Source organism: Panthera onca, chromosome D3, assembly GCF_046562875.1.
Source record: "Panthera onca isolate mPanOnc1 chromosome D3, mPanOnc1 haplotype 2, whole genome shotgun sequence".
NCBI classification, from domain to species: domain Eukaryota; kingdom Metazoa; phylum Chordata; class Mammalia; order Carnivora; family Felidae; genus Panthera; species Panthera onca.
The window spans coordinates 7426584-7450246 of record NC_138350.1 but is presented as its reverse complement, the minus strand read 5'-3'; the positions used below and the strand labels follow the sequence as shown (position 1 = coordinate 7450246).

The window sequence follows — 23663 nt, the reverse complement described above, 5'->3', positions numbered from 1 at the left end:
ATCTTTGCTGCCACAGTCCAGAAAGTAATTCTAGGCAGAAAGCCAGGTGATTGTGGGGTTCACCTCATCTGTTTCTCTTCTCTCAGGGATCACAGTAAATTTCATGTGTTTTATTCAGTTTTACAGTTTTGTTTGTTTGTTTGTTTGTTTTTATGGCAAGAGGCCTAATCTGGTACTAGTTACTCTATCGTGACCCGAAGCAGAAATCCCATTCTTTTGTATGTTTACACTCCCATTTTTTTAAATGTTTATTTTTGAGAGAGAGAGAGAGAGACAGAGTATGAACAGGGGAGGGGCAGAGAGAGAGGGAGACAGACAATCTGAAGCAGGCTCCAGGCTCTGAGCTGTCAGCTTAGAGCCCAACACAGGGCTCAGATCCAAGAATTGCAAGATCATGACCTGAGCCCAAGTCAGACACTTAACCTACTGAGCCACCCAGGAGCCTCTACACTCCCATTTTTACACACTCCCCAAACCGCATATAGTAATATTTTGCATATATTTTTACGTGTTTATATAAGTGGTTTATATTCACATTCTATATTTTTCTTTTAAACTCAACATGCTTTTAAAGATCTGTCCACATTTGTGTATTTGTTCAGTCACTTAACCATTTGAGTGTTTTCAAGTGTGTATTAAGTGCAAGACACTGGGTATGTCATTTGCACAAGATGGAAATGTTCCACTTCCGTGGAGCTCAGAGTCTGGGGAGGTAGGAAGATAATACACAGACAGCCAGGTACACATATAATGTCGCCAGTAAGCACAATAAAGGAAAGTGACGCAGAGTAAGTGGACACAGTGTGAGTGGGCAAGCGCGACCAGACGAAGCCTCAGTGGAGGTGATATTTGAGTAGAAGCCTGACTAAGTGAAGGTGTGAGCCATGCAGATGTCTAGGGGAAGACAGTTCCCAGAAGAGGGCCTGAGTGTGATGAAAGAAGCATTTGAGAGTTTTAAGGAAGGGCATGAAGTGATCTCATTCATGTTTGAGAAAGTTCTTTCTCGCTGCTGTGCGGAGAACGGATATGGGGAGGAGGTGGGAGGCTGCTGCAGTAATCTAGGCAAGAGATGGCAAGAAATGGTGGGGAGAGGTGGTCTTCCTTGGGAAGTTAGCTTACAGGCAGTGCCAACAATTTGCTGTTAGGTAAGTATTGAATGAGGAAGAAGACATTTAAAGAATGATGCCAATGGTATTGGCCTAAGGAATTAGACAAATGGAATGCCACAAACTGAGATGGGGACGTTTGGGTGGCAAATGAATAATTCTGCCTTGAACTTGCTAGGTATAAGATAGCTCTCAGATAACTAAGGGTGATGCCCTTAGTTGAGAACGGGATTGGAGCTGGTGTTTATGTATAATCAGTGTACAGATGGCTTTTAATGTTGTGCCGCTAAATGAGAACCCCTAGGAACTGAGCATGGAGAAGAGAGGTGATCATAGGCCTGAGCCCTGGGAATGTCAATTCTTAAATGTAAGGTCTTCCTCTTAGGGAATCCAGCAGAAGAGACTGGTAAGAAGTAATCATTGGGGTGGGAGGAAAACCAGGAGAATATGGAATCCCAGAAGCCAGTGAAACAAGTGTGTGAGGGAAGGAGTGACCTATTGTGTTCAGTGCCGCCAAGTGGGTATATGGACGTCATCAGAGACCTAGAGCCACGCGGTCCGTTCGTGTTAACTGCTGTATAGTATGCCATCGTGTGAATAGAAAAGGCTCATTCCTCTCTCTCCCACCATTTACATGAACATTTGCAGCGAACGTTCTTGAACATGTCACTGATTTGAGCACATGTGGGGGGTTTCTCTTTGGAGTCTTTCTAGGGATGGAATCACTAGTTATTAAGGAAGATATGCACCTCTTCAACTTGACAAAACGATGCCAGATTGTTTCCCAGAACAGTGGTACCAGAGTCCATGCCTGTGCTCAGTGTTCAAGAGATGGCCCATTCCTCCACATCTTTGCCAACGTTTGCTGTTGCAGACTTTAGAATTCTTGCCACTCACATTTTCCTGAGTACTAGTGAGGTGGTGGGTCTCTGCCACTTGGGTTTCCTTTCATGTGACCTGCCTGTTAATATCAGGCAGTTTTCAATGGAGTTGTCTTTTTTTTTCTTTTTTAAGTTGTATGATTTCTTTATATATATTCTGGACACTAAACCTCTATTAAATACATTGCAAATAATGTGTGTGTCACACCCAGTCTGTGGTGTGTCTTAACTTGGTAGGGTTGTGGGTATGTGTGTGTATGTGATATAAAAGCTTTTTGCTTTTCTTGTCGATGATGTTTTTAGAGAGAGCACCAGCAGGGAAGAGGGGCAGAGGGAGAGAGACAATCCCAAGCAGGCTTCACACACAGCATGGAGCCTGACACAGGGCTTGATCCCACACCCTGGGATCATGAACTGAGCTGCAATCAAGAGTTGGACACTCAACTGACTGAGACACCCAGGCGCCCCAAAATAGATTTGAGTTTTGATGAATCAAATCTATGTGTTTGCTTTGTTTTGTGTCTTATTTAATCAACCTCTCCCTATTTGAAGGTCATAAAAACACTTGCCAATATTTTTTTTCTAAGACTTTAAAAGGTTTTTTTTAATTATAAATGTTATGGTTAATGCATTGGAGATTCTGTGTAGGGTGTGAGGTAGGGATCTTTTATGTTTGCTTCCTCTTGTGAAGGCCAGGTCTTCTGACCTCTCCAGCCTCTTCCCACTGATCTGCATTGCCACCACCATCACATACATTTCCTACAGGAGAATAGGTCTGGTTGGGGCTTTTTTTTCCTAATCCACTGATCATATTGCCCATTCTTGGACTCATGCCTAGAAGTTTTCATTATTGAACTTCATAAGAAACTTGCTATCTGGCAGGGCAAGCTGGGCAAAGGGAGGAGGATTATTTGTTTTTTGCTCTGAAGTCATTTGTCTTTAAACAGCTGTCCATAGTGTACTTAAAACAGCACTGGCTGAACTTGGGAAAAAGCTATTTGCCACTCACATATCAAGAACTAATCTGTGGCATAAAGAGGGGGGCCTCACTTTTCCGTGAAACTCTGGGTACTTTTACTTTTGACTTTCCACACCCTTGCCCCGCCAACTCTCACCTCCGGTTTTTCAGGTTGTGATGTCTCTGAACCATGGGGCCACTCTTCCGGTATTTACACGTGGTGGGTATTTTGTGACTGAGCTGTGGTACCAATTTCATTGGTTATTGCCAACCAGACCATAGTGACAGGCCTGACGGGTTCTGGGGTTTCCTGTTGCCTCATCGGCACTGAGACCCCGGATTCCAAAAATAAAAGCACAAGAAACCACCGTGACCTCACGGTCTCTGCTTGCACGGTCCTCTGAACGCCAGGGCTGTTTCCCCCCCTGCACGGCCTGGCCCGGCCTGGACCCTGCTCCCTGCCCGAGCAACGTGGGGTCTGAGTGGCCTGGACAGGCTCTGAGGGCCGTCCCCCCCACCTGAGCACTTGCTCGCTGTCCCCCCTCTTCAGGCTGGCTCCCGCAGGGCCAAAGTGGCTCCGGCAGAGAGGATGAGCAAGTTCTTGAAGCATTTCACTGTCGTTGGGGACGATTACCATGCCTGGAACATCAACTACAAGAAATGGGAGAATGAGGAGGATGAGGAGGACGAGGAGGAGCAGCCGCCACCAACACCTGCCTCCGGTGAGGAGGGCAGAGCTGCCGACCCGGCTGCGGCCCCCGTCCCTGCGCCCAGGCCCCCCCTAGACTTCAGGACCACATTGAGGAAGCTGTTCAGCTCCCACAGGTTTCAGGTAGGTGGGCAGAGGCCCAGGATGCCCAGGGTGGGGCAGAGCTGTCAGCCAAGAGTCACGAGGCCAAGGTGGGAGCCCGTCTCTGCCACTGTTTGCCTACTGAATGCTAACCATGTGTCAGGTGCCCCGTCCAGCACTGGGCAGATCCCGTGTTGTCGGGGATAAAATAAGTCACAATCCAAAGTCAGTGAAAGGTCTAGCACCCGATGAGTGAATAAACAAGATGTAGTCTGTCCATGCTCGGCCAGGAGGAGGGAGGAGGCACGGACACCCGCTACAAAGTGGAGGAGGCTTGACAACGTGGTACTCCATGAAAGGAGCCAGACACAAAGACCACATAGCGTATGATTCCATTTGTGTGAAATGTTCAAAATCGGCAAATCCGTAGAGACAGACAGCAGATTGGTGGTAACAAGTCGGAGGGAGGGTAGAATGGCAATGGGCTGCTTACCGGATACGGGTTTCCATTGGGAGTGATGAAAACGCTCCAGAACTACATAGTGGTGATGATTGTACCACCCTGTGAATGTGCTAAATGCCCCTGAACTATAAGCCAACTTAAAAATGATTCAAATGTTTTATGGTAGATTTTAGGTTATGCAGATTTTATGATACACAAAAAGTAAAGAGTAAACGCTGGAGCCAGAAAAAAAGGTTCCTGCGTTCATGCAGCAAACACCGAGTGCGTGCCCTGAGTTGAACAAAGCCAAGATGGGTCCCGTGTCCCAGACACATCACCCTGGGGGCTTCAGTCTCTAATTTTGTAGAGCGATCTGCATAGTGTACCCCACGGCTGACCTCGGGGTGCCGTTAGGGGGGAACATGAGAGGGAGATGTGGACTTGAGAGAATAGCGAAGTGTCTGTTGGCATCTTCTGACTTCGAAAGACAAGCGCAGGTCGAGTCTGGCTGGCCCCGTCTCAGCCCCGAAGTGGGCAAGCAGTGTCTGGAAACGTGTTCTGAGAGCCCCAGGAGAATTCGAGGCCCAGGGATACTAAGGAAGCATGCAGCCCCCCAGGTCCTGTAATGGAGCCATTTTGGGGACCCTGTTGCTGGCGTCCTCCTAAAGCAAAATAAACCAGCGCCTCCCAAAGCTGACTTCCCTTCTGGAAGCAGAAACAGCCCTTGCCTCTCCCATCACTGACTTTGTTCCAGGGTAAAATAGAAAAACAAAAAAATATTTTTTTTAAATTTTGGTCTTTTTCTCATTCTTGCGTAGCTTAGAGAAACGAAGCAGGCCAAACAGCCCAACAAGCCTTGCAGCTCAGCACTTTCCTCTGCGGCTGTGACAGGAAAGGAAACGTGGTATTAAGTTGTTGGGGTTGAAATCCCAAACCCTCAATTTCAGGAGCAGAAGGAAGGCGTCAGTTTCCCTCCAGCTGCAAGGGAAACCCTGGACCTCCCAGCTCTGGGAGGTCCTCCCGAGGGGGCACAGGGCTGGCCCCCTGCGCCAGGACCCCTAAGGACACTCCAGTATACTGGATAAGCCTGACTGTGGAAACCTAAGTAGAGATGCTTAGTCATTCACTCGACAGTCACTTCTCAAGCACACACTGCGTGCCAGGGGTACAGCAGCAAGCATGGCAGATGTGTCCCTGTCCTTATTCTTGAAGGACCCACGGTCTGTGGAGAGGCAGGCACTCCAGGAACCGTCACCCAGACTGATGCTGGTTATGAGTGAAGGGAAGCCCTCTGTAAGAAAACAGAAGGGGGCTCCGAGAGATCCTGGGGGCAGGGAGCCACCTGACCCAGGATTGGGTGTCAGAAGACATGTAGTGGAGGAGGTGACATTTCACCTGACACCTGAAGCTTAGGCAGGGCTGAGCTCTGTGAATGGGGAGGGGAGGAGCTTTCCAGGCAGAGGGACTGTGTTTGCAAAGGGCCGAAATAGGAAAGGACCTGTCATATTCCTGGAATTGAGAAGGGTCCACATCGGCTTCCGTGTAGCAAGTAAAGGGATGACTTGGCAAGAGAGGAGGTGCTGGAAGGTCATCTGTGGGCAGTGGGCAGCCATGGAAAGTCTAAATGCGTGGGTGGGAGGGAGTGACACAACTGGATTTGTAGAGAGGCTCAGGGAGACCACCGCGGAGTGGGGATACCAGTGCAGGGGTTTGATCTCTGCCGGTAGAATCAGCATGCGAGAGGATTCTGGAATCTCTTTCTTGGATGCGTTCTCTACCTGTTCCCGTGGTTTGAGGCAGCCTAGGTGACCAGATATAATCATTTTATTACAATTATTTATTTTAAGAGAGAGCCAGAGAGTGCACGTGGGATAGGGACAGAGAGAGGGAGCGAGAGACTTCCGAGCAGGCTCCACACCGACACAGCGTAGAGCCCAATGTGAGGCTCGAACTTACAAACCGTGAGATCGTGACCCGAGGCGAAATCAGGAGTCATTCACTTAACTGACTTGACTGAACCAGCCAGGTGCCCCTAAAGTTAATCATTTTAAAGTGAACAGTTCAGTGGCATTTTGTACATTCACAGTGTCGTGCCACTCCCACCACGGTCTAGTTCCAGAATGTTTTCGTCACCCCAAAAGGAGATCCGGTACCCATTAAACAATAACCCTCGGGCCCCCGGGGACCACTAATCTGCTTTCTGTCTGTACGGATTTGCCCGTTCGGGACTTCGTAGGAATGGAATCAGACAACGCGTGGTCTGGACGCCCGGCTTCGTCCTCCGCGTCATGTCTTCCCCGTCACTCATGCTGCAGTGTGCCAGAGCCGCTTCCGTTTTACGGCTGAATATTCAGTCTGCTTTTAATGTCTCTGTGCCTTGGTTTTAGACCAGACGAGCTCTCACATCCCTTCAGCTCTAAAATAAAACCAAGGATGAAGAAAGAAAGAAAAGGAAAAACGACCTGCCAGAGGCTGGAATCTTCATTGGGCTACTGAATTTGAATATGTGTGAAAACTTCATTACAGAGCAATTTGGCATGCAATTTTCACAGTGAACCATGTCACCGAACACTGTAATTACTGAAATAATTAGCTACGGGCTGAAATGGTCAAAGGGTTTAGTAGTCCGTCCTCACACAGGCCTGGTGGGTTTCAGCCCGAAACTGCGGGCACTGCCAAGAAAATGGCAGATGAACTTGCGGAATCTACCCCGGAGTGTTGGCTGTAGGAAGGGCCCTGAGGGAGGCGAGGGAGGGTCCACAGTTCCCGAGCGAAGAGAGGGGTTACACGGCGTCCTTTGGGTCTCCTCCCATCGCTGCCATTTCCACCACCGGACACCGTCACCCCCACCCTGCCATTAGAGGCCTCACCAGCATCGTCACTGTCACCATGCCCCCCCCCACCCCCGTTGGTGAGAGCACGCCCTCACTGCACCCCGCTCTCACGGAGCCCGCAAGATGGTCCTCCTCCCACCACTCTCTTCAGTCCCCAGGAGACCCAGGACTCCCTCTGCCCTTGGCCCCCTGACGAGCACGCGTGAGCTGGGCAAATATTCGCGGCTCTGGACGGAAGCTGTTTCGTGTGTCCCGTGGACATCACTGTACTCCGACTGCCTGAAGCAGGCAGTCCCTGGAGGCCTTCCATGACTCAGATCTGTGAGACAGATCTTTTTAATTATTTACCGAACATCTGTTCTGGGCGCACCCTGGCAAGAAGATCTCCAGAAACAGAAAAATTAAAACTTAAAAAACATTTTCTTGCCATCTAGGAATCGGCAGTTTGGCTTGAGAGATGCTGAGACACAGTGAATGAATAGGAAGACTGGTGGTGACGGAGTGTCACTCAGCCACACAGAGACGCTCCAGGGGGACAGACACTTCCCAGCGGGTGGAGGGGGGCGGGGCGGCGCAGGCAACAGGCCTGGAAGGCGCTTGACTGTGGGCCGCGGCCTCCCATCCTTGGCAGCTTCACCCAGGACGGTTTCCCCTAGATGTTTCCGGCCTAATGTTTCTTGTGCCTTCCCTTGGTCCGCAGGTTATCATCATTTGCCTGGTCATTCTGGATGCCCTCCTGGTGCTCGCTGAGCTCATTCTGGACCTGAAGATCATCAAGGCTGACAAGAACGCCGTCAAGGTAGTGTGTCAGCAGCCCTTTAATACGGCTCAGTTCTGTTATCTCTCCTGAGGCGGGCAGAGTGGGGCAGACGGCACCCGCCTAGGAGTCGCAAGTCCTCAACAGAGTAGGCTGACTGGGTGCTTTTAACCAAAGAGCAGAGAAAATGTCTTTCTTTCCAAACTGTAGACAAGCATTTACTACAAACGAGAAACCTTCTCATTCCGTGTGATGGCTCGAATCTCAAGTGGTGCTAGACCGCGGAGCTGGAGCCTGCTGCTGCTTCTAGAGGGAGGATCTGACCGAGAGAGGGCTACTATCCCATCTTTAGGGGCAGACAAGCTATTTCTCTGCCTGTCAACATTCTGATGCGGTCCCCATGTTGGAGATGTGCCCACTGTTTATCCCCCAGTTCACAGCTGCTGCCTGAGCCTGCCCCAGACGTTTGTCCAGCCTTCCCAAGGCAGCTGCTAGCTTTTCTTCTGTGGCCAGCCCGAGTCCTTCCGGAACATTTTTCCTCTCTCTCTAAACTTAATCATGGACATACCTGCTGTACTCACTCTCTTGTGCCTTTTTCTTCAACTTTTTATTATGAAAAATGGCAAATAACATTTGCTGTATTTGCTTTCTCTATATCCACAAACACACCCATGTATTTTTGACCATTTGAAAGTAAGTTAGACATTAGGACACAAATATTTCAACTTGCTTAAGTATAAGGTCCTTCTGGGGCACCTGGGTGGCTCAGTCGGTTGAGTGTCCAACTTCGGCTCAGGTCATGATTTTACGGCTTGTGAGTTCAAGCCTTGCATCGGGCTCTATGTTGACAGTTCAGAGCCTGGAACCTGCTTCTGATTTTGCCCCTCTCTGCCCCCACCCTGTTCTCTCTTTTTCTCTCAAAATAAACATTAAAAATTATTTTTTAAATAAAATTTTAAAAAAAGGTCTTTCTCCTACAGAACCACAATATTATCAATTCCTGAAAAGTTATCAATGATTCTATAATAACCAGTTTATATTCAAATGTCCTCATTTGTCCCAAGAGTATCTGTTATAATGTTTTTGTTATTTTTTCAAACTAGGATCCAGACGTCTGATACTATACTCGGTCATATCTCCACAGGCTCTCTTAATCTAGAAGAGTCCTCCCACCTTTAATTTGTTCCCCTTAGGACACTGACTTATTGGAGTCCAGCCGGTCATCTTGTTAAGTGTCCTGTGTTCTGGATTTGCCTGTTTCCACAGAGGTCCTTCCAGCTTGTTCCCCTATCCCCTGTACACCATAGGTGAGGTCCGGAGGCACAATTAGCAAGAGTTCTTGGCTGGTGGGGTGTTTTCTTTATAGCACAGCACATTGCTACCAGTGATCCTCACTGAGACCACTTAAGGCAGTAATTGCTGAGCTGTTCCACTGTCCAGGGACACTTTCCCTTTGCAGTTATAGATAATCTGCAGTGACACTTGACAGCCATGCAAAAATCCTCTTCTCCAATTAGCGTCCACCTGATGGTCACTGTCTGAGTCGGCGAACTCAGATTTCCATCATTCGTTTTACATCTAGTAGGTGGTAATCTTTTTATATATATAAAGAAGAGCTTTCCTTTTCCCCTCATGTGTGTATACATATCACTATGGGGGACTCTTGGATTTTTTTGGGTGTATTCAGTGTATGATAATCATAGTCCTTCTGTTCACTGTTCAAATTGTCCCAAATTTGGTCACTGTGAGCCTCTTCAAACTGACTATATCTTTTTAACATAACTCCGTAGGCTCTGAGCATTTCTTGCTCTCTGGCGCAAGACGATGTCCCAGCTGAGTTTGTACTTTCCCTGTCCTAGAATGGAAATGGTTACTTTAAGGAAATGTAGTATTTATAAATAAAGATCTAGCAATCCTCTTCAATTACCGCCTACCTGGGAGATCATTTCTCGTCAGTACGTAGGAGTCAGCCTTGGTCCTTTGCCCAGTGCTCCATATGGAGGTGCCATAATGCATTTGCCAGATGCCCTCTAATATTTCTATGCTGCAAAGAATATAGAAGATCTTTTGTCTGTAAATGATGCTGCAGCGAATATCCCTACAACATGCCTTTGTGCACGTGTCAGCTTAGCTGTAGGATAGATTCCTAGCATTGGAGTCACCGGGCCAAAGGACATGGTTTTCAAATCCTGCCATTGCCCAACTGCCTGTCAGAGGGCAGGCAGGGCAGAGCCCCGGTCTGTGGTGTTCCGGCCGTATTCCCAGGCCAAGAACTGCGCCCGTGGAGTTTGGGGTCAAATCAATGAGTTCACTCTCCGGTGCCCGGGCAGGTGCACTCAAGGCCAGCTCGTCTGTGTGCCTTGCCCCAGCCTGTGACCAGCCCTGGATCTGCACTCACTGTGCTGCCTCTGTCCTTTCCAGGTGTTTCACTGCATGAGCATTGCCATCTTGACCTTCTTTATGATGGAGATTTTTCTAAAATTATATGTCTTCCGCTTGGAGTTCTTCCACCACAAGTTTGAAATCCTGGACACCATCGTGGTGGTGATTTCCTTCATCCTTGACATTGTCCTCCTGTTCCATGAGCACCAGTTTGAGGCTCTTGGCCTACTGATTCTGCTCCGGCTGTGGCGGGTGGCCCGGATCATCAACGGTATGTTCCCTGCACTCCCGGGCTGCAGAGGGAATTGGAGGGTGGGCACAGCCTGAGCGTGGACCCAGAGGCCATGGTTCCTCTTCCTTCTGGCTAGCATTTTCTAGGGAAAAAGGGGGTGATCGGAGTTGGTTCCTACCACTGCCTCTGTGGCTACAAATCGACACGGCGTCACATGCTCAAAGAGGAACCACATTTCTCCTGTAGGCCTTGTTTTCATGATAATTAGAAGATATTTATAGAAGGGGTCAGACGAATGCCTCATTACTCCCTACAGCTTGGTCCCCAGAGCACCTTTGTTGTTTGGTGTTTTCCCGAAGATTGTTCCACCGCACCCCACCCACTGGGAGGGGTACCATCCAAAAGGGGTGCAAGTAAACTGACAAACGCTGCACACTAGGTTCTGGCCCTTTGGGGAAGTCACAGCACTTGTTAACATGAGGAAGACTTTGAGAACTGTTTCCCAAACTGACAAACTGGACATGACACAGACTTTGGCTCTAGAGAACACGCTTGGGGAAAGAATGCTCTACCATATTCCTCATACACACCCTGTTGGTGCAGGGAGGCTCTGTTTCAGAGAAGCCATGTTTGTGCTGTTATTGGGTGGACCCAGTGATCACCAACTGGTTCAGCTCTCCCTGAACGAGTCAGGTTGTTCTGAAGCCTGTCTGTAGACCCACCGCACCAGAATCCCCTTCAGGGCTCTTGTTTTTTCACTGGAGAGTCTGATGCGACGTCTGGGTGGACCCTCGTGGGGTGTCTGTTTTTGAAGTGCTACCAGGTGATCTGGGCGTCCAGACAGGCTTGGGAATCCCTAGACAAGCGTCCAGCCCGACAGACTGTAGGTCAATGCCAGGAGAGTGAGGCAGGCCCATCCTAGGATGTGCAGCTCCTTCACTGGGCAACAACGAGTCCCACCCCGGCCTTCCTTGCTGGCGGTGAGGGGTCACATCTGCTCTGATGCGGGGCTCTGCCTGTGGGCACTGCAGGCTCCCACAGGCTTTAGGAGCCAGTTCAGATCTGATTAAAGTTTATTAAGAATATTCACTTGGGGGGCTGAGTGGGTTAAACATCCGACTCTTGATTTCGGCTCAGGTCATGATCTCACGTTTTGTGAGATTGAGCCCTGTGTCGGGCTCTGCACTGACAGCAAGGAGACTTGCTTGGGACTCTCTCCCATTCTCTCTCACAAAATAAACAGACATTAAAAAAATAATAATAATTTGGGCTCCATCAAAGGAAATAAAGGAAGCTTTCCACTTTACTGAATATGCTTATGCTGATTATTTCATTCATCAAACAGAAATACTCTATGCAAAGGTTAGCACAATTGAAATGGATCAACCATTACAAACTATGAATGACTCCGGAATAGTTACTACCCATTACTCTATCACACCATTGTGAGATGTGCTTTTACAGATAAAACCAAAAGCCTGAGCTCTGTTCATTTTCTTGGTCCAAATGGTAGCAAGGCACAGGACTGCCTAATAATGCGCACTGTTGCATCGCTATCAAACTTAGGGGCAGGACATGAAAGGTCTGAGAAAGCAACACAAGCTTCAACTGGATTCAGACAATCAAGAATGCTGGGGACCGGGGGCCAGTGCTCCCCGACCTATGGCTACCGAGTCCACACATGGTCACTCTTAGTTGGAAGGCACAGAGCATCCCCAGTTGCTGCACAGTCTTTTGACGTCATGTCCCCACTGTGGCACGGGCATTTGGGAGCCACCAGATAAGGCCGATGACCCCCCCTGTCAGCCAAGGCTTTGTTGATGGCCTGATAGCTGAACTGGCCATAGCTGTGGGAGGCGGAAAGTCAGGACAGTGACCACTCCAAGGCCAAGCTTGAGCATTTCCAGCCTTGTACTTTCGTGGCTTTTGTGTAGAGTGCTAATAAGCCACGCCGTCACGAACACGCTCTGTGTTAAGGAGCTTAACACTCATGTGGTCAGGGACTATTAAGGACTTCTTAGCCCATGTGGGCTAAAGGGAAATCTTTAGGAGCCAGTTCAGGTCTGATTAAAGTTCCTTAAGAATATTCATTTGGGGAGCACCTGGGTACTGAGTAGCTCAGAGATAAACTCTGACCCTCCTAGTTCTGATGTCTTTAAGGGACTAACCATGCTGTCACCAGCTGGACACATTTATAAATAATACAGGGCTTTTTCCAAGTGGTTAAACTAGAAACCTGTATCACTGAGACCCTTAATTATTTTACAGGAATAATTATCTCTGTTAAGACACGTTCAGAACGGCAACTATTGAGGTTAAAACAGATGAATATACAGTTGGCCGCCAAGATCCAACACCTTGAATTCAGCTGCTCTGAGAAGGTAAGACCACAGTTTTGGGAAAATGCCACCTGTCTGCCTTCAGTTCTGCGCTTCTCCCTGCCAGGCCCTTGCTCGGACACAGCCCTCGACTAAGTCTTCCTTGTTCTTTCAGACTCAGGTTAGGCATCGCCTCCTTCCCCAGAGCTATGTCAAGTGTCCCTCCTCTGAGTACCTCCTGTCACTGGAGTCGCCCACTGGACCCCATCTGACTGAGGCGGGCTCCACTGGCAGACTCCAGTAGGAGTGTGGCATTCGTTCGGCTGTGCATCCGGGGGACCCGCTGAATGCTCACCACATCTCTGGGGAGGCTCAGAAGGTAAACTGACTTGTTTGTCTGCTTTTGTAATGACAGGAACAAGAAATTGAAAGACTTAACAAGCTCTTGAGACAGCACGGACTTCTTGGTGAGGTCAACTAGATGCGCACCTGCTCCATCCCAAAGAGAAGACCCTGCTCCCACGGGCTTGTGTCTCTGAGAGAAAGACAGCTGCCTCTCCTGGGCCCGTTTCGGGGAGAGGTTTGGTTCGATGCCTTTGCCTCACCTCCACCCAGCTTGGATTCCGGGGTGGGCAGGTGGTAGGGGGAGGGGGGAAGGCGGGGGAAAGGCTTGCCCTTCCTTTCTTGGCGTGACCAAGAGCTTCCCATCCCGTCCTCACTCCACGTCACCGTGTATCATAGACTATATTTTCTCATGTTGACACTTTTGCTTGAAAATGAACGAAGCTGGACAACTACTAGTTGTATGTAAAATTTTATCTCATCAGTGTACTTTTCACATTTCGCGTGTATATTGAGGAACCAGTGCATTCTTTCATATGGGCATTCTGAAAGACAAAGGAAAAAAGAAAGCTACCTTAGCTACCAGCCCATTCTAGAAAGTCTTCTCTTCCCAAGCTGTTCTCAACAGCTCCTCTTGGTGCATATTCCTCCAGGGAGGTTGTCCTCAGGTACCCAGCCCCTCCTCTGCCGCGTCTAGCTTCTAACTGGCTCTACCCAGTTCCGCCACCTGACAACTTTTTTCTCAATTACTGTGCAATTAATGTATAAAAGCAGCTCCTTCCCTCGGGACCTCCTACTCTATTCTTTCCAGCATCAACTGCTAGGAACTGCTCTGTGGTATCCCGTACAACCCACCCGTTGGAGAGCTCCAGTGCCTGCCACCGAAATAGCAATGAGACCCAAGACTCCATGTAATGAAGGTGACACCGGGGAAAGATCCCCTCATGAGGCCCTGTGCTCTACTTGCATGATTTTGTACAATTTTGCTATTTTTGTATTCGTTTCCACGGGACCAGTAAAGGAAAGAAAACCTGGACTACAAACAATAAGTATTTTTAAAATAAGTCATGTTGAAGCAGAGGAGGAATACACTGGATGAAGCCTCGATGCCTGAGCTACTTCAGGGTCTGTCCCCTGTACCATCTTCCCAAAGCTGCAGTTTGCTTTCCACACATGACCTATGTGCCGACAGTACTGGAAATCACCAAGACCAGACGGTGCCCCATTCTAAGGTCACACTAAGTAGAATTTCCAAAAGGAAAAAGGAGGGAAGTGAGCGGAGAGAGATGTGTGGTTTGAGGGCAACCCCACAGGTCAGAGGTGTAACACCACAGGAGGTCTCCAAGGGAGCCCACGCCCCACAGCACTTGATTCTAGAGGTGTGGTGTCATTTCCTTGATTAAAAACTTACGTCAAACAAAGGGGAAGAAGAAATTAAACGGCAGCTTGGCATTGATGGTTGGCCGAGCCCTGAAGCCCGCCTCTGCAGGTGCAGACACATCCACAAAAGTAACCGCAGTGGAAATAAGAACCGTTCTTTCATTTCCTGAGTTGGTCTGTAATAAAAAGAGCGATGCAAGCCCTGCCTTCCAGCGTGCTAACAAAGATGGGACATGTTGCGTTCTTTTCCGCACGTGACCATGGTCAGTGCATCTCATAGGTTTGCGGAGGGCCCATCAGCCACTAACTTGGATGAAAGATACCACTTTTACCCAGGTTGTCCTAACCCATCAATGTCCATCGCAACTCAATTTTCAATGAATTTGAAGGATCAAATCTAAACAAGAACGCTAATGTGAATTCAACTGTTGTCAGAATTTTCTAACTAAATGACTGCTAAGGTGTTTAAATCTCAATAATTTTTTCACAGAATAAATTTTATTATCACACTTGAGTTTTGTCTGGACTTACATCTTAACCAATACCTTGATTTTTTTTAAGTTTGTTTATTTTGAGAAAAGTGTGGGAGGGGCAAAAGGAGAGAGAATCTTAAGCAGGCTCCATACTCAGCGTGGAGCCCAACACAGGGCTCAATCCCATGACCCTGGGATCGTGACCTGAGCTGAAATCAAGAGTCTTGACGCCCATCCAAGCCACCCAGGGGCCCCTTAACCAATACCTTTGTACTCAAGTTAGACGTACCTCAGGAAATGAGGATGCAATTAGATTTGCAGTGACATTAACTATTTTAGCCTGTGGGTTCAGTAAGGATCCGTACTTTGTCCACTTCACTTCTATAACCAAAGCCACTGGGAGCTGGCAGGAATCCTGCAAAACAAAATGCCATTCACCAGTCTGAACATTACACAACCTCATGTCAAACTTAATCTGCAGTTCAGTTTTAATTATAAAATGTTTCGCATATTACAAAATGTTCTGAACAAGAGAGTGAATGGACTCTAGAAGTTCAGACGAAAACAGCTGAGAGCACATATTTTAAAGTACTCAGTGCTCCAAAAATATTTTAACACCTAAAGCATCATCTTTCCGTGCTCTCCCGTTTCTAGAAAGACCAGCCGTTATTGGGAAGTTGTGGAGATCCCAACACCAAACTGGAACACGGGGCTTCAAATGCCCCAACTTCAGCTCAGGGATTCTTTAGGGGAGAAACTGGCATTGGGTGGGGAGAGAAGAGAGGATGGGGTTATTCACAGAAATTAACCCTAATTGCAGATCACGTTAAAACACACCTGGAAGAAATGCAGTTGCTCTCTTTCCATTTATTTAATCTCATCAGTTGGCGATTAAGGTGTTACACAGGAGCGTATAGAAATGAGTCTGTAAGTTGTCAAAGATACTAAGTCTCCTGTGGACTGAGAGCATTGCTCCCACAGCTGCGCCTCCTGAGGCCTCTGCCCCCGGGCAGAACAGGCCAGCAGCCTCCCAACCTTTTTCCTGCCTTTACATCTGGTTTGTTGGCAAATGTGATAACCACTGAAGCTGCTTGACCGGTAGAAGGGATTCCATTGTAATACTCTACTTCTGTGTGTGTGTTTGACATTTTCCCCACAATAACAAGTTTTTAAAAATACGCCTCTTTAGGGCATGAAAAGCTACCAAGCCTGCTAAATTTGGTGCCTGCCAAAAAAGGCACTGGTGGAACTCCTTAGCTTGGAACTGCCTTTTAAGAAGTTTGCAGGCAAAAAAATCCCTGTGACTATCCTGTTATTAGAAGATGCGATACACCACTGGCAGAAACTGAGCTTATTAGCACAAGCTCTCATGTCTGCTACTGGAGTTTCCTGGAAGGGGAGTACAAAACCCACTCCAGGCCCTCTGAGCTCCCTGGACCAGCAAAACCCTGAAAACGCTAATGTCTGCACTGCCTCTCCTCCCAACCTGTTTTCCCCTCTGAGGGGTCCTAATAACTGGATGTCTCAACCCAACTGCCAGAAGCCAGAAGCAATTTGCCTCGCTCCGAGGTGGCAGACCCGAGCCAAGACATAGCAGCTGAACAGCAGGGACTGAGTAATCATGGGTCTCTGCCGGGGACTCGGGAGGAGGGCCGGATCAGAGCTAGAGAGCTAGTCCTCAGCCCCATTGTCCCCATGCTATAAATACGCTAAGCAGATAATGAGAGGCCCGAGAAGCTGCCACAAGCAAACGCTGGGCAATTAAAGGATAAGATGGAGAGCACGCCTCCGGTGATGGGGACCAGCCCACGCTCTGACGGCTGAGACAAAAGAAAAAGGTGGGCAGAGCAATCACATGTGATCAGGAACCTCTCTGTAGCATGTCAAGTTCCATTAAACTCTTCAGGGAACTTTGGAACTGAAAGCTCTCACGTGTGGGCTGCCTTTATAGACCAGGGAACGAGAGATGGGACAGCGATGTGGACAGGAGGAGTCTCTCTTTTTGTGACAGTCCTCATACTCCCCTGTCCTGTCACGATGCCTCATGTCACACCAGCAGTGATCGTATGAAGTCAGGATGGCGATGGGTGGTAGTTTCTACGTTTGGAGCGGCCACTAGGCACCACGAATGTCCCTCATTTAACTCCACCACCCCGTGTGGCTGACACCGTAGCCCTCACTCCCTATTTCACAGATGAGGAAACAGGCTCCAACCCTCAAAGGCAAGAGCACTAACAAGGGGCAAAAACAGTTTTCAAGACCCAGGCCCATCTGACAGCAAAGCCCGGGCTCCGGCCCAGAGCCATCCATCTCCTCAACAGCTCCCCTACCTCCCCACGGGGGTGGGGGAGCAGTGGGAATAGGAGAGACCACTCGCGCGCAGGTGCAGCCTTCCGCTTTCCCTTTACCTTCATGTGGGGCGCCTGGGTGATGAAGTGGATGGGTACCCAGTCCAGCACATCCTGGGCCCGGGAATTTCCAAAAGGGGCCACATAATCCGGGAAGCCATGGCCCTTCAGGAGGCTCTTCACTTTCTGCACTGCGAGCTGACACGTGATGGCTTTGGTCAGTCTCGTGGGAAGGAAAAAGAAGTTGATGCAATGAGGCTGTTGTTCATTCCAAGTTTTCACCGGCTCAACAACACACGTGCCCTCTCCAGTTGCTTTATTTTCTCACTCCAAACCCATCATTTGACAGAAGCCAAACTGTCTCTAACTCTGAGAAACCTCGGTTAGCTCTGTACAAGCAGAGTTTCCATGGCCAAAAGTTTGGGAAATATTGCATGCCCACATCCCTCCTGAAGCACACTGGCATATTAGAGGCTCTCCTTACAGTAAGGAATCATGTTTTTAACTTTAGTTTGGTGTTGCTCAAACATATTGATTGGACCACAGACATACCCCTACTGACTCTTATGGAAATATAGTCCCTGAAACTCCCTCAGAGAAATACTGGTCTAAAGTGATCAGAACCAATAATGGAAATGGAATGTGTTGGTCTAACCAAAACAATGCTATAATTACCCTGAGGGGAGGTAGGGATGGGAAGTGTAGGGTAGGAGAAGAAAGGGGTAAGAGCCAAATCTTGGTCTTCCATAGTGGGGACTCAATAATTCATAAGACCAAAATATCAAGAAGCAGCATTACATAAAGGTTATTCACAGATTTGGGAGTAAGTTTCCAAAAACTCAGCTATAGGAACTGCAAGAGATTGCCTGCAGAGTGGGGGAAATGAGGGTAAGCCATGCGGAGCTGACATTTTACGTTATGTATGTTTGATGTTAACACGGTAAAAACAGAGATCACATGCAGGCTTCCTCTCAATGGGCTTGTTGCACTATGTATATTAAATTTCAGAAATATAGAAAGGACTTTCAGGGACAGTTGTTTTTTTGTTGTTTTGTTTTTTTTTTTTTGCTGTGAACTCAGATGCTATGTATGCAACCTTAAAACCAAATCTCCAAAAGCCTTGAGATTTTTACTCTGCCACATCTGATAAGAAAAATGATCTAAACAAGTTTCCTTTGAATCATGACAAATGGTGTATGGCTGTGAAAACTAAAATTAGAAAACAAAGGTACTGTCACTAGTGCCAACAGGTCACACTGTGGCTTTCACATGCGCTTGCAGGCTGATGGGGAGGTTCGACTGAGATGGGGGAAGAGTAGGAATGTCTTGTTTTCTGATCAACACAAGTTCCAAAAGAAACAAGTTTCTCTCTTACCTTAGCTTACAGCCAGATTGCATATCATAACCAAATAACACTGGGGTCCGGATCCCCTCGAGTGCTAAGCAGTCTTTCTCCGCTGTGCTTCGAAGAATAGTAAGTTGTCCATATCTGTTCATGGTCTGAATAATCCCAGATATTCACAGAAAGTTAAGGGACAATCACCCAGTACAAAAGCAGTCCAATTTTCAGGAAGACAGTGACACATGTGTGACATGAAGTGAAACCCAAATATCCCTTCTCTAGGCATCTGCGATTTTGACAGTTATTTCCCGGGACAGAGCAAAAAATGGTTCTATTCTCCCTGATTAGGAGATCCTCAGAAGGAAAATCCTCAGAAACTGTTCCTCCTTTAAAATATTTCCAATTTTTCAAAATCACTAAATGTGTTTAAGAGTCTCTGTTTAAGTATGCAATTAAATATATCTAAAAGTCTGTCAACTTTTCTGTCTTAAGATTTTCACTATAAAACACGTTTTCCAGGGTCACGCTGTTTCACCCCCCAACCACCCCACGTACCTCACGTGCTCTGCGGCCAGACCCACCACCCACCACAGCCAACCAGAGAAGTCCTGGCCAGAACTAGTCTCCAGCTCACAGGACTCTCAGCAATAAAGAGAAGAGCGACACACACAAGTGGACAGGGAAATCAACCTTGTCTACAGAACCAAAAAGGATATCCCTTCTGAGGCTGAAATCCAGCAGCTAATGGGAGCCCTACAACATAACCAGGGTTTCCACTGAGAGGAACCGGCTTTGTATTTTGCTGAAAGACAAAGAAGAAATGCCCCCAAATAATTCTTAATTTGATAAGGAAATAGGGCGAAAATAAAATGCTTTTCACAGTGAAATCTAGGATTTCCAACCAATAAAAGAATTCCTCCCCCCTACTCAGAACTATAAATATATCTGCTGAGTGTAGGAGTAGATCATTCTATAAAAGAACAAGCTCACATGGAAGAAAATCTTACTCCCAGAAAGGATAAGATACAAGGACTCTGCCTGATTTCCTCACAAACACATGCGACATAAACCCTTCGTTTAGTACAAATGGATAGATGGTAATACTTCTAAATTGGGATACCTTTTCCCCTAAGAAGTTATGATTTCTTTTTATTTGCAATTAATTATGTGTACAAAATTGATCAAACCTACCTGAATGAAACGAATTTCAAACTTTTGCTCAAGTGGAAGCATTGCACTGCTCACTGTCCCCAGAAGGAGAGAGAGATCAGCTTTGGTTATTTCCCCTGCATCTGTATATGTGAGGCTGTACTTGACCTAAAAACAAAACGATACTCCAAATCCACCTGTTCCTGTTGCATTTCTGTAGCTGTATTAATAATTCAAAATACATATAGAAGGCAAGTCCTTTCCCATTTCTCTATTCATGGAAGCTTTACTGTCCTGGCTCATCAGACTTCAGGACGAGTTGCCTCACCACCCCCAGCTGACAGCGTCATCTGAGCCTCTCTGTACCGAGTTACGTGTATTCCAAATCAGCAGGTTTGAGCAGATCGTGATCAGTCAATCTCCGCAGGGGAAATGTGGTAAAACAACAGCAACGACAACAAATTTTGGTATATTCTTGAAAGTCACTAGGTTTGTGGAGAAAAATCACACGTGACTCTTTCAGAGACCCTAAAGAAGCATCCTCTAATGACAGAGCATGAAGGCAAGCAGGAGGGCAAGCCAAGAAAACCAACACATCAGAATGGGCCAGAGCCCCCTCTGAAGGGCGTCCAGGTCCTCCCTCAGGGCCATGCAGCCTGAGTTTGCCACACAGACTCTGCTTTCAAAGCCAAACTGGGCACCTACCTCAAGAACAACGTTAGTGCAGATTTTAACGTCCCCAGCCTCAACAAGAGCCTGGTTCAGTACACCTGTGTCCTCCAGTCGGGCTAGCGTTTTATTCAGAGACTCCATGAGGATGGACTGAACAGTGATAGGGATCTGCCAAGTAAAGGAGATGGCTCACTGAGGACACCGTCCAATAGAGATGAATCGGTTACAGTAACGAAAAACTGGAGACAAACTCCGCCGCCGACAGACTGCCAAGCAGGGAAAAGCATGCCACACAACAGTATGCATATTATAGTTCCACACTTGCAAAGATACATTTGCTTATATGTAGATATATTTACACAGAAAATACTAGAGAAGGATATTACCAAATCTTTCAAAGTGGTTATCTCCGAAAATCTATGTTCACACAAAAACTTGTACACAAATGTTCACAGCAGCATTCCTAACAGCCAAAAACTGAAAACAATGCAATGATCCATCAACTGATAAATGGAAAAATGTAGTATGGCCATACAAAAGAATATTATTCATCCATAAAATGGAATGAAGTGCTGATTCATTCCACAACATAGATGAATCTTGAAAACATGATGCTAAGTGAAAGAAGCCAGACACAAAAGGTCACATATTACATGATCCCATTTATCGGAAATGTCCAGAACAGGCAAATCCACAGTGACAGAAAGTAGATTAGTGGTTGCCTAGGGGCTGACGGAGAGGATTAGAGAAGAATGAGGAGTGCCTGCTAATGAGCACAGGGGTTCTTTCTGAGGTGATGAAAATGTTCTGGGTGGCTCGGTTGGTTGAACGTCTGACTTCAGCTCATGTCACGATCTCACATTTCGTGAGTTCAAGCTCCACTTCGGGCTTGCTGGAGCCTGCTTCGGATCCCGTCTCCTCTCTCTTTGCCCCTCCCCAACATGCGCGCGCACACTCGCTCGCTCTCTCTCACTCTCAAAAATAAACATTTTAAATTAGTTAATTAAAAAATGTTCTGGAATTAGGTAGTGGTGATGGTTACACAACCTTGTGAATATACTAAAAACTGCACAAATCGCACACTTAAAAATGGTGAGTTTTATGGTATGTGAATTGTATCTCACATTCACATATATTCACCTCCAGAGCACAGCTCCTACCGATAAATGCCCTCATTCTGTACACATGAGCACATTCTGCACAGTCCCAGAACAAAGCTCCCTATACCCCCACACCTTCCCTGAATATACCCTTGGCCCACTTCACACCCAACTTCTACACACACCCTTACACACACACACACACACACACACACACACACACACAGAGTGGTGGGATCATGGTAAGAGAAAACAGAGACAGATAAATCTTTCAAGCAGAATCAGGAAGCTCTGCTTAACCCAATGCTATTAAAGGACATTTTTCATGCGGCACTTGGGTGGCTCAGTCGGTGGAGCGTCTAACGCTTGACTTTGGTTCAGGTCATGATCTCACCATGTGTTGGTTCAAACCCCGTGTCGGGCTCTGGACGCTGACAGCATGGAACCTGCTTGGGATTCTCTCTCTCCCTCTCTCTCTGCCGCTCCCCTGCTTGCGTGCTCCTCTCTCTCTCCCTCCCTCAAAATAAATAACATTGTTTTAAAAAATAAAGGACATTTTTCATTTATGGCCACAGCCAGCAGAACAACAAGCAGCAAGCAATCCTTTAAATGGCTCAACCCTCTAGGGAGTTGGGCCTCTTCATACCATGTGACAAATCTGATGTTTGCTTTAAATGTCAGTGCTCAGAAATCACTGTTTAGGAAGGAATCTAACTTGTATCTAGTTGTTTATATTGCTTTGAACTTTGCCCTCAATCATGTACCATGCTGTTTATAATTCAAAATTACTAGGTATTTAAGCTGTCATTTTATAGATAAATAAGTAGTTGTTACACATCTGCTCCCATGACCAAGAGGACCTGTAACTGTCCTTATAAGTCAAACCTCTAGGAACGTGACAGGGTTTGGAAGCAAAGACAAGCTGTCATGTGACAACAGTGGCAAAAGGGCACCACCAAGCACCACAACACCCTCTGCATAACAAGCCCACCAATCCACGTAAGACCTACATAGGGAGTCCCTTGCTATGAGTTAACGAACTCCTCAGTTTACATCCTCAAAGGACAACCCTGGATCTCTTTATCTGAACCTACTGATCCCTGGTTCAGCACGAATCCTGGGTTCTAAGAAAGCGCACACCCCTCCACACCAGCCTATGATGGAGCCATTCCGGTGGTATACAGACGTAGTTGGCAAAAACCGAAGGGCCCAGGTTAGACAAGCTTTGGAAAGACTGGTCTGGCAACAGCCACTGGAATAGTCACAGAATGAAAATGGTGGGGCTACTCTGGTTTCCTGAATGTCCTATTCGGTCCTATCCCACCCCCAAGCTACCCTGTGGCCAAGAACTAAAGCGTACGTAACAGTGGAAATATAGTGCCGTAACTTAATCTCTCATTGATGGTTCAATAGATATTAACAACGATTCCAGGCAAGCCTAACAGGCTGCACTTAACGGGGAGCCTAGATCCAATTTTTATACTCCTGATCCTCTAACAAATCTTGGAAGTTGCTTTTTAAAAATCTTTATCAACAATCTCTGGTATTAGTTGATATATTTGTCCTTTAGAGCACAAGCTTTTGCATCACACAAATCTGAGTTCTAAGTCCCAGTGCCACTTCCTGACTGCATGGCCATAGGAGGCAGAGAAGGAATGTGTGTGAAGCTTGTAACTGGGGGCCTGGCACACAGTATAGCTTGTCCAGTGTTGTGGTTGAGAGTTAGGTCTTTGGAGATTCCTATCCCAGCTCTGCCACTTCCCCACTGGGCAGCCTTGAGCAAGCTAATTCAACTGCTCTGTAACTCACGTACCAGGGAGTGACAACAGGCCCTACTCCCAGGACTGCTGAGACTAACAGACTAATGGACTTCAGACGTGCATAGGAATGAGAACAGTGTTCAGCACGCAGCACGCCCCTTCCCATAACACCCGTCATCCTCACACTAGGTCTTCCCTGCTTGATTGAACCAATCCCCTAGGCACTGATTCAATTAACACGTAACCCACTGAGTACCCAGTACATACTAGGCACCAGCTTACTACTATGGATATGTCATGAACAAGATGGGACAGGATCGCTGTCCCCACAGACCGTTCAAGTTTTGAATGGTAGAATCAAAGCACTTTGATTTGAGGTATTTGAAAGCTAGTCTAT

General features: G+C 47.2%; 2 protein-coding genes across 16 annotated transcripts in view; one reads left to right on the top strand and one right to left on the bottom strand.

Annotated features, from left to right (window-relative positions):
- HVCN1 (hydrogen voltage gated channel 1) overlaps nucleotides 1-14936 on the top strand; it is a 37414-nt gene extending 22478 nt beyond the window's left edge. For 10 of the 11 annotated variants that reach the window (XM_060612277.3, XM_060612272.3, XM_060612275.3 and 7 more), the window contains 5 exons: nucleotides 3496-3777; nucleotides 7712-7810; nucleotides 10190-10421; nucleotides 12651-12763; nucleotides 13116-14936. In XM_060612277.3, coding sequence (XP_060468260.1) covers nucleotides 3535-3777; nucleotides 7712-7810; nucleotides 10190-10421; nucleotides 12651-12763; nucleotides 13116-13181 — 753 coding nt within the window. In that variant the 5' untranslated portion in view covers nucleotides 3496-3534 and the 3' untranslated portion in view covers nucleotides 13182-14936. Of the gene's footprint in view, nucleotides 1-2612; nucleotides 3166-3495; nucleotides 3778-7711; nucleotides 7811-10189; nucleotides 10422-12650; nucleotides 12764-13115 lie in introns of those variants that run through there. The other variant, XM_078435812.2, reaches the window with a different exon arrangement.
- Nucleotides 13499-23663, bottom strand: part of TCTN1 (tectonic family member 1) — a 28473-nt gene continuing 18308 nt past the window's right edge. For 3 of the 5 annotated variants that reach the window (XM_081790674.1, XM_081790677.1, XM_081790678.1), the window contains 7 exons: nucleotides 20440-20574; nucleotides 19777-19902; nucleotides 19302-19387; nucleotides 18619-18759; nucleotides 17304-17466; nucleotides 15185-15310; nucleotides 13499-14598 (listed from right to left, as the gene is read on the bottom strand). In XM_081790674.1, coding sequence (XP_081646800.1) covers nucleotides 14455-14598; nucleotides 15185-15310; nucleotides 17304-17466; nucleotides 18619-18759; nucleotides 19302-19387; nucleotides 19777-19902; nucleotides 20440-20574 — 921 coding nt within the window. In that variant the 3' untranslated portion in view covers nucleotides 13499-14454. The remainder of the gene's footprint in view (nucleotides 14599-15184; nucleotides 15311-17303; nucleotides 17467-18618; nucleotides 18760-19301; nucleotides 19388-19776; nucleotides 19903-20439; nucleotides 20575-23663) is intronic. The other 2 variants (XM_081790675.1, XM_081790676.1) reach the window with 2 other exon arrangements.